General features: G+C 38.9%; 1 protein-coding gene across 6 annotated transcripts in view; it reads left to right on the top strand.

The window, feature by feature from the left end:
• The first annotated feature begins 4,470 nt into the window (after positions 1 to 4,470).
• BBS9 (Bardet-Biedl syndrome 9) overlaps positions 4,471 to 18,995 on the top strand; it is a 461,875-nt gene continuing 447,350 nt past the window's right edge. For all 6 annotated transcript variants that reach the window (XM_068972538.1, XM_068972537.1, XM_068972536.1 and 3 more), the window contains exons 1-3: positions 4,471 to 4,582; positions 15,599 to 15,749; positions 18,693 to 18,757. In XM_068972538.1, coding sequence (XP_068828639.1) covers positions 4,471 to 4,582; positions 15,599 to 15,749; positions 18,693 to 18,757 — 328 coding nt within the window. The remainder of the gene's footprint in view (positions 4,583 to 15,598; positions 15,750 to 18,692; positions 18,758 to 18,995) is intronic.

Genomic DNA, 18,995 nt, shown 5'->3' with positions numbered 1-18,995 from the left:
AAATTTATGCCTTGGAACCACCACCAAAGTTTGGTTCTAGAACTTTTTCATCACGTCAAAGAAATTCCTTTGCATTAATCCTTTAAAGTCATACCCTTTCTTAACCTTGGTAACCACTAGTCTGTTCTCCATCAGCTTAATTTTATAACTTTGAAAATGTTGCAGAAATGAAATTATTTAAAATGCAACCTTTTTATAAATCAACTATAATCCAATAAAAAGTTAAAAAGGTAGATAAGCAACAAGGATAAGTTGTACAGCACAGGGAATTATAGTCATTATATTGTAAAAACTTTTTTTTTTTTTGGTTGTGCTCGTAGCATGTGGAATCTTAGTTCCATAACCAGAGATCAAACTCATGCCTCTTGCACTGGGAAGCACAGAGTCTTAACCACTGGACCACCAGGGAAATCCCTTTGTAATAACTCTTAGTGGAATATAATCTATAAAAATACTGGATCACTGTGCTATACACCTGAAACTAGTATTGGAACTCACATATACTTCAATAAAAAAATAATGAAGTAAAGGAAAAGGCAGCCTCTTAGGACTTCTGGGCTTCTCTTAGATGGTTAAGAATCCTCCTGCAATCCTGGGGACCTGGGTTCAGTCCCTGGGTCCGGAAGATACTCTGGAGAATGGCAGCCCACTCCAATATTCTTGCCTGGAGAATTCCATGGACAGAGGAGCCTTGTGGGGTGCAGTCTGTGAGGTCTCAAAGAAGAGGTCGCAAAGAGCAGGATGAGACTGAGCACACACACACACAAGAGATATGGAAGCAACCCAATTGTCCATCAACAGATGAATGAATACAGAAGATGTAGGGTACACACACACACACACACACACACACACACACACACACTCTCTCTCTCTCTCTCTCTCTCTCTCTCTCTCTCACAGTGGAATACCACTCAGTCATAGAAAGAATGAAATAGTGCCATCTGAAGCAACATGCGTGAACCTAGAGATTAGCATACTAAATGAAATGTCAGAGAAAGGCAAATATGATAGCACTTATATATGGAGTCTAAAATATGACACAAACTTTCTTATGAAACAGAAACAGACTCACAGACATAGAAAACAAACTTATGGTTACTAAAAGGAAAAGGGAGGTGGGGTAAAGATAAATCAGGAAGCTGAGATTAGCAGATACATACTACTATATATAAGATAGGTAAACAACAAGGTCGTACTATAGAGCACAATATACAATATTCTGTACTAAACCATAATGGAAACTATATATAATATATATATGTGTGTGTGTGTGTGTGTGTATGTATATATATACACACACCCACACACAACTGAATCACTTTGCTGTACACCAGAAACTGACACAACATTGTAAATCAACTATACTTCAACAAAAAAGAGTGCTGCTCCAGCAAAAAAAAATTCCATTGTATGTATATACTAAATTTTGATTATCCACTTATTTGCCAGTGGACAGGTGGTTTGTTTCTACCTTTGGGTCTTGTGAATAATGCTGCTATAAACATATGTATGTGTACGTGCTTGGGTGCTTCAGTCATGTCCAACTCTTTGTGATCCTATGGACTGTAGCCCACCAGGCTCCTCTGTCCATGGGATTCTCCAGGCAAGAATACTGGAGTGGGTTGCTATGCCCTTCTCCAGGGGATCATCCCTAGCCAGAGATTGAACCTGCATTTCTAAGGTCTCCTGCATTGCAGGTGGATTCTTTATCACTGAGCCATGAACATGGTTGTACAAATATCTCTTTGAGAAACTGCTTTCAGTTTATTTGGCTGTATTCCCAGAAGTGGAATTGCTGGATCAAATGGTAATTTAAATTTTTAATATTTTGAGAAAACACCATACTGTTTCCACAGTGGCAGCATCATTTTATATTCTTACCAACAGTGCACAAGGGTTTGATTACTCTACATCATTGCTAACACTTACTATTTTTGGTAATAGCCATCCTAATGGATGTGAGGTAGTATCTCATTGTGGTTTTGACTTGCATATCTCTAATGATTAGTGACATTGAGCATTGTTTCATATACTTGTCCATTTGTCTATCTTATTTAGATTAATATCTCCTTAATTCCTTTGCCCATTTAAATTTTTGTTATTGTTGTTGAATTTTACCAGTTCTTTATGTATTGTGTATCGTGACTCTTTTCAGATACCTGATTTGCAAATACTTTCTCCTATTTTGTAGGTTGACTCTACTGTGTTTTTATTCAGTCCTCACATACCATTCTTACCTTTATTTTATATTAACAAATGAGGAAGCCAAAGTATAGAGAAATTCAGTAACTTTTAGTAACCTGCATCTGGTTGCCTGGTTAGTATATGGTAGAGCAGGGATTCAAACTCATATCAACTGCCTCCAGAGGCTGTACTTTTTACCACCATATTATGGTCAGCTAATTTCTTAGCCAACTCTATGAATACAAGTAATCTTGATTTCTGTGTTTAACCTGTGTGGAAGGCCTACTGAAAGAAGCAGATTGATCTACCTTTAAAAAAAGTATGATGATCCTCATTATTTGCATATTCTGTATTTGTGAGTTTTTCTGCTCACCAAAATTTTTTGCAATCCCAAATCAATATTCATAGTGCTTTTGGTGTCATTCATGGTTGTGGGCATAGTGGCAAAAAATCGGAGTCACTTGATAACGGATATTCCCAGCTGATGTCAAACACAGCAGCTCTCTGCCTTCTTGTCTTGTTTCAGCTCTCATTTTTTTCATAGTCTACTTAGTGCCTACGTAGTCTACTTCTTCCATCTCTGTGGTTTGGGTTTTATGTGAATGTGTGTGTGATATTGCTATTTAAAATTGTCCCCCAGAGTAGTGCTCAAGTACTGTCTAATGTTCCTAAGTACAAGAAGGCTGTGATGTACTCTATGGAGAAAATACATATAGTAGATAAGTTTTCTTCAAATATGAGTTGTAGTGTTGTTGGTCATTGAGATCAATGTTAATGAACCAGCAGTATATAAAATAAACTATCTTTAAACAGAAACACACAAGAAACAAAATTATGTATTGATTGGTTGCTGAAAATGCTATGAATAGAAGCTTGCGTGACTCTAACCCCCATTTCCTCTAGAAGCAATGGTTCAGTGTTTGCAAATTCAATGTTTGCTGCCACTTATAGAACAGAGCTTCTTTGAATAAAAAGAGTTGACTGCTTATCCTAACTATCATTCAAATCAGTGTATCCTGAAGGAAGCTTCGTTTATGTTAGATAAATAAATTCTCATAGAATCCCAGGGTGGGTATGTTATGTGTGTGCTTAGTTGCTCAGTCATGTCTGACTTTTTGTGATCCCATAGACTGTAGCCTGCCAGGCTCCTCTGTCTGTGGTGATTCTCCAGGCAAGAATACTGGAGTGGGTTGCCATGCCCTCCTCTAGGAGATCTTCCCAACCCAGGAACTGAACCCAGGTCTCCCACACTGCAGGTGGATTCTTTACTGTCTTAGCCACCAGGGAAGCCCTAAAAAGTGTTAGTCACTCAGTCATGTCTGACTCTTTGCGACCCCATGGACCATATAGCCTGTCAGGTTTCTCTGTCCATGGAATTCTCTAGGCAAGAATACTGCAGTGGGTTGCCATTCCCTTCTGCGGGCGATCTTGCATATCCAGGGATTGAACCTGGATCTCCTGCATTGAAGGCAGATTCTTTACCATCTGATCCACCTGGGAAGCCCCCTGTGTGGTTTGTACTGTAGTTTAAAAGGTCCAGTGTGCTTTCACATCCACCACATCCGTAACCCAGTGGTATGGCTGGTGTATACTCATTTTAATTGAGGAATCAAAGTGCAAAGGGGTTACGTGAGTTGCCTGAGGACACACAGGTAATTAGTGCTATAAATAGACTACAGCCCACATTTCCTAGTTGTTTTTTTTGGTGTGAATTTCCTCTTCCATCTTCCTTTCTACAGTTAGGGGAAAGAGAGTGAGTACTTTTTGAGTACTTGTAATGTACCCCTTCCAGTATTAGTCATTGATGCATTTGATCTCATTTGCTCTTCTTAGCAACTCATTGTGACAGGAGATGCTACAGTCTTTCTAATGACCACACTGAAGGGAAATTAGGTGTTTTGTCTAGGAATTATGTGCTGACTAGTGCTGGTAGAATTTGGATCTTGATCCTTCAAAGAATATATTACTTTGTGCAGTTGTCTGCTAAATGTCCCAGAGGAGAGAATTGATGCAACGTAAATGTATAATTTCTCAGCTTCACTTTCCAACGGCATGGCAAAATATTTGATTCATGTTTCCACTCATTTGGAGTTGTGGTTTCACGTATGTCCACAAAATACCAAAAAATTAGAGTTAAATACAATATTTTTTCTCAAAGTTGTCTAAGTTTAGTTTGCTCTGTATGCTGTAGGAGTTAATCAATTCATAAATCCTGTTGTGACTTGCACTTTGTAAAGTGGATTTTGATTATAAATAAATGCTTTCTTTTTAGGGTGAACGAAAATGTCTTTATTTAAAGCCCGTGATTGGTGGTCTACTGTTCTGGGAGATAAAGAAGAATTTGATCAAGGCTGTTTGTGTTTGGCTGATGTTGACAATACAGGAAATGGACAAGGTAAACAACTTATCACCAAACACGTTGAACAAAGCATTTTATAGGGATGAAATAAAAACAATTTTTAAAAAAATGTATACTTTACAGAACTTAGGTGAACTGTCATGATTATGTCCCAGTTTTTTTTTTTGAAACAAATTGACTCAGTTTTTAAGATAATTTGCCTTATAAGTAATATTAGGTAACAGGCTGATAAATGTACTTATTACTTGTGTTTTGTTGTTTGTATTTTTCTGGTCTGTGTTGATTCTGTCATATTTGCTGGGACTCAGAAAAATATTATAAAGTATCACTTAATTTATTTTTATTTGTTGCAAAATCAGGTGTTGTAGGGTAGAACTGGCAAAATATTTTCAGTTTTGAAAATTTTTCTTTTATAGAAATTATTTGCAAGAAAAATTATTTAAAATTGAATCTAAAAGCTGTTTACCAGAATGGACAAATTATGTTAATTTCTCTCTTTGTAGAAAACAATTCTTAAATCATTGCTTTCATTTTTGTATTTTGATACTAGAAACAATATTCTATTTTATTCTTATATTTTTTGCTCATCTTTGCATGTTCATATATCAAGTGGTCTTTAAAACATTTTAGGTGTGTATTATTGCAATTTGAAATTTATATTTGGTTTAAATGATTTATAGTCATGAGCTTTTTTTTTTTTGTAATTAAGATAGTCACTGACTATAGTCACTGACCTCTTAAAAAGAAAACTTATAATACTTTTTCTTCTGTTCGTTTTATATAAATATTGCCCCTTTACATTTCTCTTTATTTTTTTTCTCTTGCCTATAATGAAAATAGTAGAATTTGGGTTGTACAGTGAAAGGAGAAAATGATATAAGCAATGAGGAGTGGAAGTCACTAAGCTGTTCTGAGCACCTACTACATTGTATATAAGGATGATCTGGGCGCTGCCTTCCTACTGATAGGAGCTGTGAAGGTCTTCTATTTGGAGGATGTCCTGAGTGGTTCTTCAATGATTATCAACCCTGCCTCTTGCTCAAGTGTTTGTTTAAATGTATAATTCCCCTATAATTTGGCAGCCTAGAAGAGTCATACCACAAAAATACCTACCAGAGAGAAACAGTTTCATACCCACCTCTGCCTAAACTATTTAAAGCTCAACTCGGTTGTAAACTGTACTTACTGGTTATCTGAATAACATGGTGTTCACTCCTTATTTCTCAGTGGGGTGCCACTAGTGGTTACCAGTATGCTGAAATGTTGCATCCCCCTAATTTTCATCCAGCTATGAGCAGCTTCCTCTGTTTTCCCGAGCATACTATACAAAAATCATTCTCTCTCTGTGTGTTCCATACAGAAGAAAAAAAACACTGATCATTATTTCCCAAAGCCTGGACCACCTACATCATAATATTCTGAAGTGATTATTGTGTATGAAGATTTTCTGTCCCATGTGTACCGGATCCTCAAAGATCATATTCTCTGGAGGGTAGATGGATTGGATGGTGGCTTAGGTATCTACATTTTGACAAGCTCCAAAGTTGAATGGTGGCACACTAAAGTTTAACAATTATTACTGTTGACCTTACGTGGAAATTTAGTGAGAGTGGTTTCGAGCATGTTCTGTTTGAAATAGAAGCGTCTGGTAGGCAGAACTGAAGTAGAGATTTGGGAGTGAGCAGAATGTATGTATTTGAAGTGAATGAGCAGAATGATTGTATTTGAAGCCCTGGGAAGGGTAAAAATGCACAGAGAGATAAGATGGAACAAGAGGGACCTTAGGACCATGACCTGGAGAAAATGAACAACCAATAATAGATTCTGACTGGGCAGTCAGAGAGGCAGGAGAACCAGCTGGGCTGGCACCTGGAAGGCAAGATTTAGTGACATAAAGACTGATACGTTTTCACATTGTTTTCCAACTAGTGGTTCATTAGTGTTCTTGGTGAGGGTGGATGAATGGGCACAGTGGTAACAAAACCTAGATTTGCAGAGAGTGAAGTAGTGAGAGGTGGGAAAGGCTGAGTGTTTATGGCCCTTTAAAGAAACAGCTGTGAAAGGAAGAGGGAGAATGATCATTGGTGACCATGTAGGGTAAAGAGAAATGGGAAAAATTGAATGTGTAGCATAGAGGAATGAGATTCGTTCTTCTAGAGAAGGGATCTAGAGTAGACAGTAGGAGATGGGATGAGCTGTGCAGATGGAAGGGCTATCTTTAAGCTTGTGTGAAATTTTTTTTCTCTGTGACAGAAGGCAAGAAGATAAGAATGGACATGGATGAAGAGAAGTTTGCAGGTTAGGTTGGGAAGTGAGACAGTAGTGCCAGTTGATCCCTGTTTTCTTGGAGGTGATCAGAGAGTGAATGCATAGTATTAGCGCCTTGAAATTGCTTTGGACGAAGTTGACTTTGATTCACAGAAGGATTCCTCAGTCTTGAGAGGAGATTGAGAGAAAATTAAGGATCCCTTCATCCTGAGAGAATCTGAATGGTTCAGCTTAGATTACATGCTAACCTATGGCCTGGAGGGAGTGTTTATTACAAGAATCAGAGTTAAACACATACATAAGGCAGACTAAAAAATAGTTCTTACATTTATCACTTTTAGCTTCTCAGCATTTATACCTAACGTGGGGCAACGGTCCCTTGTACAGCTGCACGCACACATATTCTTACCCATCTGCAATGAAAGATAACTGTGCCCCTACTGCTTCTGGCACTTTCAGAGAGCCCTGGCTCTTCAAGACTAGGCTCTCTGGGTGTTATCCCTTTCATTTGTCATTCCAGTATTCATGTTCTAATATTCTGCTGCCTCTAGAGTGACTGGTGCATACAATTTGTGTTCACAGTTTAATATACACATAATATTAATAGTCGAGGAAAAGAAGAGAAAGAAAAAACTTAAAAATTAAGATGAAGGAGCAGGAAAGATTGTATGGCAACTTGGAGAAGTCATGTTGGGAGCTACATCCTGTTTTGCAACTGGTCACCTGTTGCAGGTTAGGTTGGGAATTGAGACAGTAGTGCCAGTTGATCCCTGCTTTCTTGGAGGTGATCAGAGAGTGAAAGAATAGTATTAGCGCCTTGGAATTGTTTTGTGGCCTAGGTCTTCATTCTTGAGGGATCTAGAACACTGGTGCTTGCCTGAAGAGGATTATAGTAGTTTCATTTATGACTGATCCAGACAGTACAGGGAAGGGTCCATGGGGTCCCTGGCTTTCACTCATATTTCTTTCAGCCCCATTCAGCCCTTTTGAGTAGAAGGCAATGGCAACCCTCTCCAGTACTTTTGCCTGGAAAATCCCATGGACAGAGGAGCCTGGTAGGCTGCAGTTCCTGGGGTTGCTGCGAGTCAGACATGACTGAGCAGCTTCGTTTTCACTTTTCACTTTCATGCACTGGAGAAGAACCCACTCCAGTGTTCTTGCCTGGAGAATCCCAGGGACAGGGGAGCCTGGTGGCCTGCTGTCTATGGGGTTGCACAGAGTCGGACACGACCGAAGCGACTTAGCAGCTGCAGCCCTTATGAGAGGATGTGGCAGTCCTGGGTCCTGTGGATTGGATTGTGGTCATACTTGTAAATGTATTCTCTTGCTCCTATTAAGTGAAAGCAAACTGTTCCTGTTGGTCTCCGTGTATTGTAAAGGAGAAAAGGCATTACTAAGATTGGGATGTGTTAGTTGGCTCCAAGAAAAAACAGTTTGTGAATAACAGATGAATTTAGAGTTGCCCTTTAAGTTGTACTGATCAACCTTACTCTATGCTTCAGTGCTTCAGTGCTAAGTCACTTCAGTTGTATCTGACTCTTTGAGACTCTATGGACTATAGCCTGCCAGCTCCCCTGTGGGATTCTCCAGGCAAGAATGGAGTGCGTTGCCATGCCCTCCTCCAGGGGATCTTCCCAACCCAGGGATCGAACCTGCATCTTTTATGTCTCCTGCACTGTCATGTGGGTTCTTTACCACTAGTGCCATCTGGGAAGTCCCTTAACTCTTTCAAATCCATTAATTAGATTTTTTATCATCAAATTTGGTTATTAAACCAAAATTCTTCGATAGGAATTATCACATATATACAGTTAAGTTTTTTAATTTTTATTTTGTTTTTTTTACAGTTAAGTTTTTTGGAATCAAATTTTAGGAGACCATCTCAAATCAGGCTTAGAAATGGTATTGATTTTGATTTTCTCCCTGTTGGAGAGATGGCATTCCACTGGCTTCTATATAGCCCTTTTAATATAATATCCCTTACTGTATACCTTAGGGAACCAAGTGGTTATTCCACAGTTTTCTACAGAAATATATTTCCTTTAAGGTCTCAGTTACTGGGTGAGAAATCATAGATGGGCTCTGCTTCCCCACTGGGGTAAAATAAGTTAGAAAGTTAATTTATCACTGAATCTCCATAATTGGCAACAACAGTATCTTCCTGGGCTTCCAGAATTACTAGTAATTTAGAGCCAATATTCAGTGTTCTCATAAAGGTTGGGTATTTGCCTTTGTTCAGTACATTCATTCAGTCCCCTGGTTTGACAGGGAAGGATCTGAGGAAACTTTATATTAGGCATGTGTGGTTTTGTAATTGTTGTGTAGTCACGCAGTTGTATCTGACTGTTTGCGACCTCCTGGACTGTAGCCTGTCAGGCTTCTCTGTCCATGGAGAATCCAGGCAAGAATACTGGAGTGGGTTGCCATTCCCTTCTCCAGGGGATATTCCTGACTCAGGGATTGAACCTGGATCTCCTGCATTGCAGACAGACTCTGCCACGGCAGTCAATACACAGCCCTGTCTTTGTTCAGGTGACTCCAGGTCTATAAATTAAGTATGGGGTTCAAGTGACTCCAGGTCTATAAATTGACTTAAGTATGGCATTATCAACTCAATGGACAAGAGTGTGAGTGAACTCCGGGAGACAGTGAAGGACAAGGAAGCCTGGCATATTGTAGTCCATGGGGTTGAAAAGAGTCATACCGACTGAGCAAATGAACAGCAGCAATGGGGTTTGGTGCAATGCCATGACTGTCTGATGTGGTGGGTTGAATTAGTCCTTTTTTTCATAGACCTGGAATATTTTTGGTTATAGACTTCAAAAAAGGCCTTAATTTGATAAGCACACTATAGTACATTGTTACAATTAAATACTACTCAGTAATAATGAATCATTGGGGAAATAAAGGCCTTAGTGAGTTGCCTGTTTGTTCCATTCCTGGGGATCCTGTGTTAATTATAGCTTGAAATCTGTGATAGTTAGACTGCTACCTGAGATCTGGTTACTATAATAATCCCACTATTTTAATAATTATACATACATGTTGTAATCTAGGGGTTAAATTGTCACCATCTGGGCTTGGCCATCCTGACTTCCTCTTGCCCCTGAGGGTGGGGCATGTTGAAGGTGAACCCCACTCTTTCTGATCACTGTCTTCACTTTTATGTAAGAAACCTGGAGAGACTGTGAACTTATTTGTTACTGTAATTTAAAACCTCTAGTGTTAATCCCTGAACTAGATTCTTAGGGGTTAAGCTCCCTGTGAAATGAGGTAAGGAATTGTTTCCTCAGACTCCCAAAGACCCTTAGTTTTACCCTGAGATGAGAATTTTGGTCAAAACCTATCATTCTCTTACTTTAAATTAACAAGTGCTCTTAGAAAATGTCATCTTGTCTTACATTTAGATCTTTAATCCATTTTGAGTTTATTTTTGTGTGCGGTGTTAGAAAGTGATCTAGTTTCATTCTTTTACAAGTGGTTGACCAGTTTTCCCAGCACCACTTGTTAAAGAGATTGTCTTTACTCCATTGTATATTCTTGCCTCCTTTGTCAAAGATAAGGTGTCCATATGTGTGTGGATTTATCTCTGGGCTTTCTGTTTTGTTCCATTGATCTATATGTCTGTCTTTGTGCCAGTACCATACTGTTTTGATGACTGTGGCTTTGTAGTAGAGCCTGAAGTCAGGCAAGTTGATCCCTCCAGTTCCATTCTTCTTTCTCAAGATTGCTTTGGCAATTCGAGGTTTTTTGTATTTCCATACAAATCTTGAAATTATCTGTTCTAGTTCTGTGAAAAATATGGCTGGTAGCTTGATAGGGATTGCATTGAATTTGTAAATAAATCACAGCAGGATCCTCTATGATCCACCTCCCAGAATTCTGGAAATAAAAGCAAAAATAAACAAATGGGATCTAATTAAAATTAAAAGCTTCTGCACAACAAAGGAAAATATACGCACGGTGAAAAGACAGCCTTCTGAATGGGAGAAAATAATAGCAAATGAAGCAACTGACAAACAACTAATCTCAAAAATATACAAGCAACTTATGCAGCTCAATTCCAGAAAAATAAACGACCCAATCAAAAAATGAGCCAAAGAACTAAATAGACATTTCTCCAAAGAAGACATACGGATGGCTAACAAACACATGAAAAGATGCTCAACATCACTCATTATTAGAGAAATGCAAATTAAAACCACAATGAGGTACCACTTCACACCAGTCAGAATGGCTGCGATCCAAAAATCTGCAAGCAATAAATGCTGGAGAGGGTGTGGAGAAAAGGGAACCCTCCTACACTGTTGGTGGGAATGCAAACTAGTACAGCCACTATGGAGAACAGTGTGGGGATTCCTTAAAAAATTGCAAATAGAACTACCTTATGAGCCAGCAATCCCACTGCTGGGCATACACACCGAGGAAACCAGAATTGAAAGAGACACATGTACCCCAATGTTCATCGCAGCACTGTTTATAATAGCCAGGACATGGAAACAACCTAGATGTCCATCAGCAGATGAATGGATAAGAAAGCTTTGGTACATGTACACAATGGAGTATTACTCTGCCATTAAAAAGAATTCATTTGAATCAGTTCTGATGAGATGGGTGAAACTGGAGCCGATTATACAGAGTGAAGTAAGCCAGAAAGAAAAACACCAATACAGTATACTAGCACATATATATGGAATTTAGAAAGATAGCAATGACGACCCTGTATGCAAGACAGGAAAAAAGACACAGCGGTGTATAATGGACTTTTGGACTCAGAGGGAGAGGGAGAGGGTGGGATGATTTGGGAGAATGGCATTCTATCATGTATACTATCATGTAAGAATTGAATCGCCAGTCTATGTCTGACGCAGGATACAGCATGCTTGGGGCTGGTGCATGGGGATGACCCACAGAGATGTTATGGGGAGGGAGGTGGGAGGGGGGTTCATGTTTGGGAACACATGTAAGAATTAAAGATTTTAAAATTAAATAAAAAAAAAAAGAAAACGTCATCTTACATATGGTTTGGCATTGCTCCTTCCTGTTCATTTGGCAGCACTGTTCAGTTCACTAGAGTGTTACCTGCAGTGGGCACAGTGTTCCAGATGCTTGGAGGTGTTAACAGCTGTTCTGTCACTGAGTATGATGCTGTTTAACTCCATATAAATTATGAACAGGAGTTTTAATGCTTTGTGCCCCAACTCACCTCAAGAACGAATTTCTAAATATCCCTGAAGGAATTGGTGTCTGTAGTTTATTCCTTGGTGCTAATTTTGTATATCAGTTAACATTTTTTTTTTTTTTTTGCTACGAGTGACAGGAAACAATTATGATAAATGCAAACGAAAGAGAGATTGGAAGGAGAGTGACATAGCTCTCTTGAATGTAGAGAGTTCATTTGGCCAAGCCTTAGTCAGAGTCAGGAACCAGTATGTCTCGAGAGAGTTTGTAGGCCTCTGACGCTGCCATCAGATCACCTAGAACCAGATTCTTTTTTTTTTTAATTAAAGTATAGTTGATTTACAATGTTGTGTTAATTTCTGCTGTATGACACTGTGTGTGTGTGTGTATATATATATATATATACATTTCTTCATATTCTTTTCCAGTATGGTTATCACAGGATATTGAATATAGTTCTCTATGCTGTAGAGTAGGACCTTGTTGTTTATCCATTTTGTATATAATCATTTGCATCTGCTAGTCCTAAACTCCCAATTCATCCCTTCCCCATCCCTCCTCCCCCTTGGCAACAACAAATCTGTTCTCTATGTATATGAGTCTGTTTTATAAATAGGTTCATTTCTGTTGTATTTTAGATTCCATATAAATGATATCATATGGTATTTGTCTTCCTCCATTTGACTTACTTCACTTAGGATAGTAATCTCTAGGTCCATTCATATTGCTGCAAATGGCATTATTTCATTCTTGTTTATGGCTGAGAGGAGAAGGCAATGGCACCCCACTCCAGTACTCTTGCCTGGAAAATCCCATGGACGGAGGAGCCTGGTAGGCTGCAGTCCATGGGGTAGCTGAGAGTTGAACACGACTCAGTGACTTCACTTTCGCTTTTCACTTTCATGCATTGGAGAAGGAAATGGCAACCCACTCCAGTGTTCTTGCCTGGAGAATCCCAGGGATGGCGGAGCCTGGTGGGCTGCCGTCTATGGGGTCACACAGAGTCGGACACGACTGAAGCGACTTAGCAGCAGCAGCAGCAGCAGCAGCAGTATTCCGCTGGGCTTCCAAGGTAGCGCTCGTGGTAAAGAACCTGCCAATGTCCCCTGCCAATGCAGGAGACATAAGAGACATGGATTCGATCCCTGGGTCGGGAAGATCCCCTGGAGAAGGGCATGACAACCCACTCCAGTATTCTTGCCTGGAGAATCACGTGGGCGGAAGAGCCTGGTGGGCTACAGTCCATAGGGTCGCAAAGAGTCAGACATGACTGAAGCGACTTGGCACAGCACAGCACAGTATTCCACTATGTATATTTACCCCATCTTCTTTATCCATTCATCTGTCGATGGATATATAGGTTGCTTCCATATCTTGGCTATTGTGAATAGTAGCACCAGATTCTTAATGACATGTGTTATCTCTATTCACGATTGAAATTCCTAGGATAGTACCTCTCTCAGAGGATTATTATGAGAATAATGAGTTAGTATTAATATACATAAGCTACTTAGACCATTGCCTGGCACATAATAAGCTCTCAATAATAAAGTGTGTAGAACTCCTTCTTTTCAGTATATAGAAGAAAAGTCAGTGTACTCTACTGATCCGGGGATTTACAACAACCCAAGGTATTAGTTTCCTAGGATTGCCATAACAAAGTACTGCCAATTGACTGGCATAAAACAACAGAAATTTATTCTGTCACAGTCTGGAGTCTAGAAGTCCAAAATCAAGGTGTCTGCAGGACCGCACTATCTCTGAAGCCTCTAGGATCCTTCTATGCCTCTTTCAGTTCCCGATAATTCTTTGGCTTGTGGATTATCACTCCAGTCAGTGCCTCTGTGATCACACGATCATCTTCTTGCTTGTCTTTGTATCTTCATGTGACAGTCTCCTCCCCACCCTGTCCCTGTTTTCTCTTCTTATAAGGATACTAATTGAGTCCTGCTGCTGCTGCTGCTAAGTCGCTTCAGTTGTGTCCGACTCTGTGCGACCCCATAGACGGCAGCCCACCAGGCTCTGCCGTCCCTGGGATTCTCCAGGCAAGAACACTGGAGTGGGTTGCCATTGCCTTCTCCGAATTGAGTCCTACCACATACCTAATCAAGTGTGACCTCATTGTAACTTGGGTTCGTCTGTAAAGATCTTATTTGCAAATAAAATCAGTTACTGGGGGCTAGGACTTAAACATATCTTTTTGAGGGACACAGTTCAACCCATAATACCTATCTTATCATTTCCCCTTTTTGTACCCGAGACTAGATATTATAAATCAGAGTACTCTGTCTTAGTGAGGCCTTGGAATAATTTTTAATGCAGTGTTTTGACAGCCAAAATCAGGTGTAGAGTTGACACTCTATGATGAAATCAGTTTACAACCTGATACTAGTCCTTTGTTAAAAGGGCTTACTTTGTGCTGAATTATGGCTACTGATAACAAATCAAGGCTTAAGAAAAGTGTAGTATGTTAGTATATTTGAATATTGGTGATATAAAGCTATTTAGTTCACTTTAATTATATATTCTGTTGGCAGATTGGTCTTTGTATATGAAACAAAACTGGATTCTTTTAATTTTTAGATTCTTTTTTATTTTCTTATTTCTTTTTAAAAAAATTTATTTTTTTTTAATTGGAGGTTAATTACTTTATAATATTGTAGTGGTTTTTGCCATACATTGACATGAATCAGCCATGGGTGTACATGTGTCCCCCATCCTGAACCCCCCCTGCCACCTCCTTCCCCATCCCATCCCTCTGGGTCATCCCAGTGCACCAGCCCTGAGCACCCTGTCTTGTGCATTGAACCTGGACTGGCGATCTGTTTCACATATGATAATATACATATTTCAATGCTGTTCTCTCAGATCATCCCACCCTCACCTTCTCCCACAGAGTCCAATAGACTGTTCTATACATCTTTGTCTCTTTTGCTGTCTCATATATAGGGTTATTGTTACCATCTTTCTAAATTCCATATATATATATATGCGTTAGTATACCATATTGGTGTTTTTCTTTCTGACTTACTTCACTCTGTATAATAGACTCCAGTTTCATCCACCTCATTAGAACTGATTCAAATGTATTCTTTTTAACGGCTGAGTAATACTCCATGTGTATATGTACCACAGCTTTCTTATCCATTCATCTGCTGATGGACATCTAGGTTGCTTCCATGTCCTGGCTATTATAAACAGTGCTGCAATGAACATTGGGGTACACGTGTCTCATGGTTTTCTTGGTGTGTATGCTCAACAGTGGGATTGCTGGGTCATATGGCAGTTCTATTTCCAGTTTTTTAAGGAATCTCCACACTGTTCTCCATAGTGGCTGTACTAGTTTGCGTTCCCACCAATAGTGTAGGAGGGTTCCCTTTTCTCCACACCCTCTCCAGCATTTATTGTTTGTAGATTTTTGGATAGCAGCCATTCTGACTGGTGTGAGATGGTACCTCATTATGATTTTGATTTGCATTTCTCTGATAATGAGTGATGTTGAGCATAATTTTTAGATTCTTCTTTTAGACATTAGAAATTCTATTTCCCCAAATTTTTGTGACTAATGTTTTTTCCTATATCTTTAAAAACACCTTTTTACAGATAAAATAATTGTGGGCAGTTTTATGGGATACCTAAGAATCTTTAATCCTCATCCTGTAAAAACAGGAGATGGAGCTCAAGCTGAGGATTTGCTTCTAGAAGTGCATCTACGAGATCCAATATTGCAAGTGGAAGTAGGAAAGTTTGTTTCGTAAGTACAGTCCACTAATTCGAGTGTTTTGTCTTACTACTTGGAGTATGTCAGTCCCTTATGTGTCAAAAATGACTATGAATTAAATATATTTCCTGTATATTATCACGTACTGAACATTGTTTAATATGGAAACCTGTATATTTAAGACAGAAAAATTTAGGAGGTTTTTTTTTTTTTTTTTTAAAGTGTAACAGACCCAAGATGCCTGATGTGTTAGAAGCTAAAGGAAAGGAGATAAGCTTTTGGAAAATAATCAAATAAAGAAACAAAGTATTCACTTACTTAAAGCACCAATTTTCTAGGTTATATAAATTTGTTTAAAAAAATTGGACATCATAGTAGCTATGTGATTTGGTGCATAACTTTGAGTCTTTAAAATGTATTACTTATTTGGGGTAGAGAGATCCTTAGTTTTTTAAAAGAAGTCAGCTCAACCCACAAAGGAAGTCTTTGATTCAAAGTACTTTATTTTTAAACCTATTTTAGAATACCATTTATTATTTTGCATTTTGCATAATATGTCTGTTCTTTGTTTACTGATGATATTGCTGATTTTATCTTATTTTCATACATGAATTTTCTTAAAATTAAACCTGTATTTCTTAATCATTTATAAAAGTATCTACTATGAAATTTTATGTAGACAGAGGTGGTCTTGTTTTCCCTTTTCTTTTTGAGCTCCCTTTGCCTTCTTAAGTCGGGGAGTGCCCTGAGCTCTGGACTTTGGCTCACTCCCAATTGCGCATCATAATTTATTGGCCCCAGGTTGTACTTATTCAGGGTCCTGACTCCTACTAGAAAAACCTGAGCGACTGCTTCTGAGCATTATTAAGTTTTCTAGTAATATGTTTCATTCTAATGGGAAGCTGCTTCATGGATGCTGTAGGCCGGGACAAGAGGTGGAACCTTTATGCACTGTGACAGACTGGATCAGGAGTTTATTACTGACATGGCTGGTAAATATCTACTCCATCTAAAAGCAGATAATGATTAGGTGCCCATTGTGAACCTAGCACATATAAACATGATAAATTTATAAAAGAAGGAGACAAAAGAAATTCTTGTCTCTTAAAGGCATTTTTACCTTTTCATGTTTTTAAAAAGTGAGATGCTGTCAGAGTCATTCTATATAGTAATATGGTTTTCATCTATGTTATCATTTTTTAGAAGGGAGGAGGTTAACACTGATGAGTGGATACTGTCCTACTATTAACTGACTAGTAGTGTCTCATTAATCTGATCTATAAGATGTGATCTGCATTTAGAGATAAGGTAGCTAGTTAGAGCTCAGAGCTTTCGGTCACATAGCCAGGATTCTGACCCAGGTCTGTCTGCTCTGTTCTTTACTGTCTTTCCATGACATCATGTTCTTTTCCTATGCATGATGGAAAAGTTGAGTGTTCAGGGTACATATAAAGGTTTTTGAAGACAATCTTGATTATGTGATAGTTGTGTATATTTACAAGTGTTATCTAATATAATTCTTATTTTATGAATGAGAAACTCACACTCTAAAGGATTAAATGATCACGGAAATACCGAAGTGCAGAGTCAAGACCCCATTCCAAGTCTTCAGACTTCAGTTATAGTCCTTTTAGTTTAGAACAGAGTCTGTTTCAGAGGTCAGACATCGGAGGCCTGCTTGCAGATTAGTTTTAAATTTAAAAGAATTGCCAATGTTTAAGAATGAGGAATTTTCACATAAAATCCCTGCCTTTGGCTTTTCCTGAAAAAAATGTGGAGATCTGGCCACAAGCCCAGAACTGAGCAGTTGCTTGCTGTCTCCTTTAGACTGGCCCTATTCTCCAGTTGATCACAGCCATTTACTCCCTTTACCCACTTACATCCTCTGCCTTGACTCTTGAAGACTTTGAATTTAGGATTTCTATACTGACTGTGCCATGTCTCTGGAAACCACTTGATAGGGGCTGGGAAGTATAGTGGTGACACTTGAGACCTGTAGGGGGAGAGGAACTGGCCAGGTGACGATGGTCAGGCTCTCTCGCCCCACTCCTTCTCACTCAGGACAGCTGAGATCATTTGTGGTGCTAAGCATGCGCATCGTGGTGTGGTCTATATAAGCACCACCTGAAACACTCTTAGAACTGTCAAGCTGAGTCTAGTCCCGTGGAATTGAGTTTTGTAGTTATCATTACTGCTGTGTCAGAGATTAAAGCATGTCTGCCTTGCCCCAGTAAATAAAGAATATCTGTAGTTTCTACAGCTCCATGCATCTTCTTCCAGCTTCCCTGCTGGCATCTTGCCTACCCTGAGTTCAGTGAACAATGAGATAACAGCAAGACAAGACCAAACCAAAATATTTTCAATACTTTTAGTAAAATTTCAGACGTGGATGTGATATGTGCCATTTCCCAGTGATGATTAGCTTTCTCTGGTGCTTTATACTTTACTTTCACATGATTTTTATTTCATTTAATTGAAAGCTCTTATTTTCGAAAAGGGGAAAAAGGCTTAGAGAGTATAAGTTGCTTGCCCAAGGTCATAGGTTAATTAGCCTGCAAGCCAGGACCAAAGCTTGGGTCACTCTCTCTCTCTCTCTTTTTTGCAGCCAGGGATCCAACCTGGGCCGTCCACAGCGCAAGTGTGGTGTCTTCACCACTGGACTGCCAGGGAAGCCCCATGTGGCTTTATTGTGGGAGAGCACTCTTTAAGGGGCCTCTGATATGGCTCTTTCTGGAAGTCTCCTTTGGCTTCAATCTGAAGGCAACTCCTTGAGGCAGAGTTCTTGGGCCTCTGGGATTGTCAAACTGGCTGTTTTGTTGTTAAATTTATTTTTTGGTTTTGAGTGTTATCCAGGGAATTATTTAGTTCACTCATGATAGGTTATGATTATAATCTCTTTTTAAAGGCATTTTGTCATTTTTTGGGGTTACATCTGAAGCTAGTATTTAAACTTTTAAAACTTTTACCATTTTTCAGAGGTACTGAGATGCTTCATTTGGCTGTGTTGCATTCAAGAAAACTGTGTGTCTACTCTGTCTCAGGTAAGAAACATTTTCTTTTTTTAATGTAGACTTTTTACTAAAATATGGACTTCTTAATATTATGTAAGAATAGTTATATCGACTTGGTTAAAAGTTTTCTTATCTTGGTTAGCGTTTTCCCATTGTTCTCTTATTCTTTCAGTTGCAAAGACTATTACGTTTTCTTGGTCTGCTATTTCCATGCACACTTCAATTTCTATCACTGTAGAGGGTTCCTTGAAATCTCCTTTATCGGAGG

Source organism: Capricornis sumatraensis, chromosome 5, assembly GCF_032405125.1.
Source record: "Capricornis sumatraensis isolate serow.1 chromosome 5, serow.2, whole genome shotgun sequence".
NCBI classification, from domain to species: Eukaryota; Metazoa; Chordata; class Mammalia; order Artiodactyla; family Bovidae; genus Capricornis; species Capricornis sumatraensis.
The sequence above is the reverse complement of the archived record's forward strand: the minus strand, read 5'-3'. Positions and strand labels throughout refer to the sequence as shown.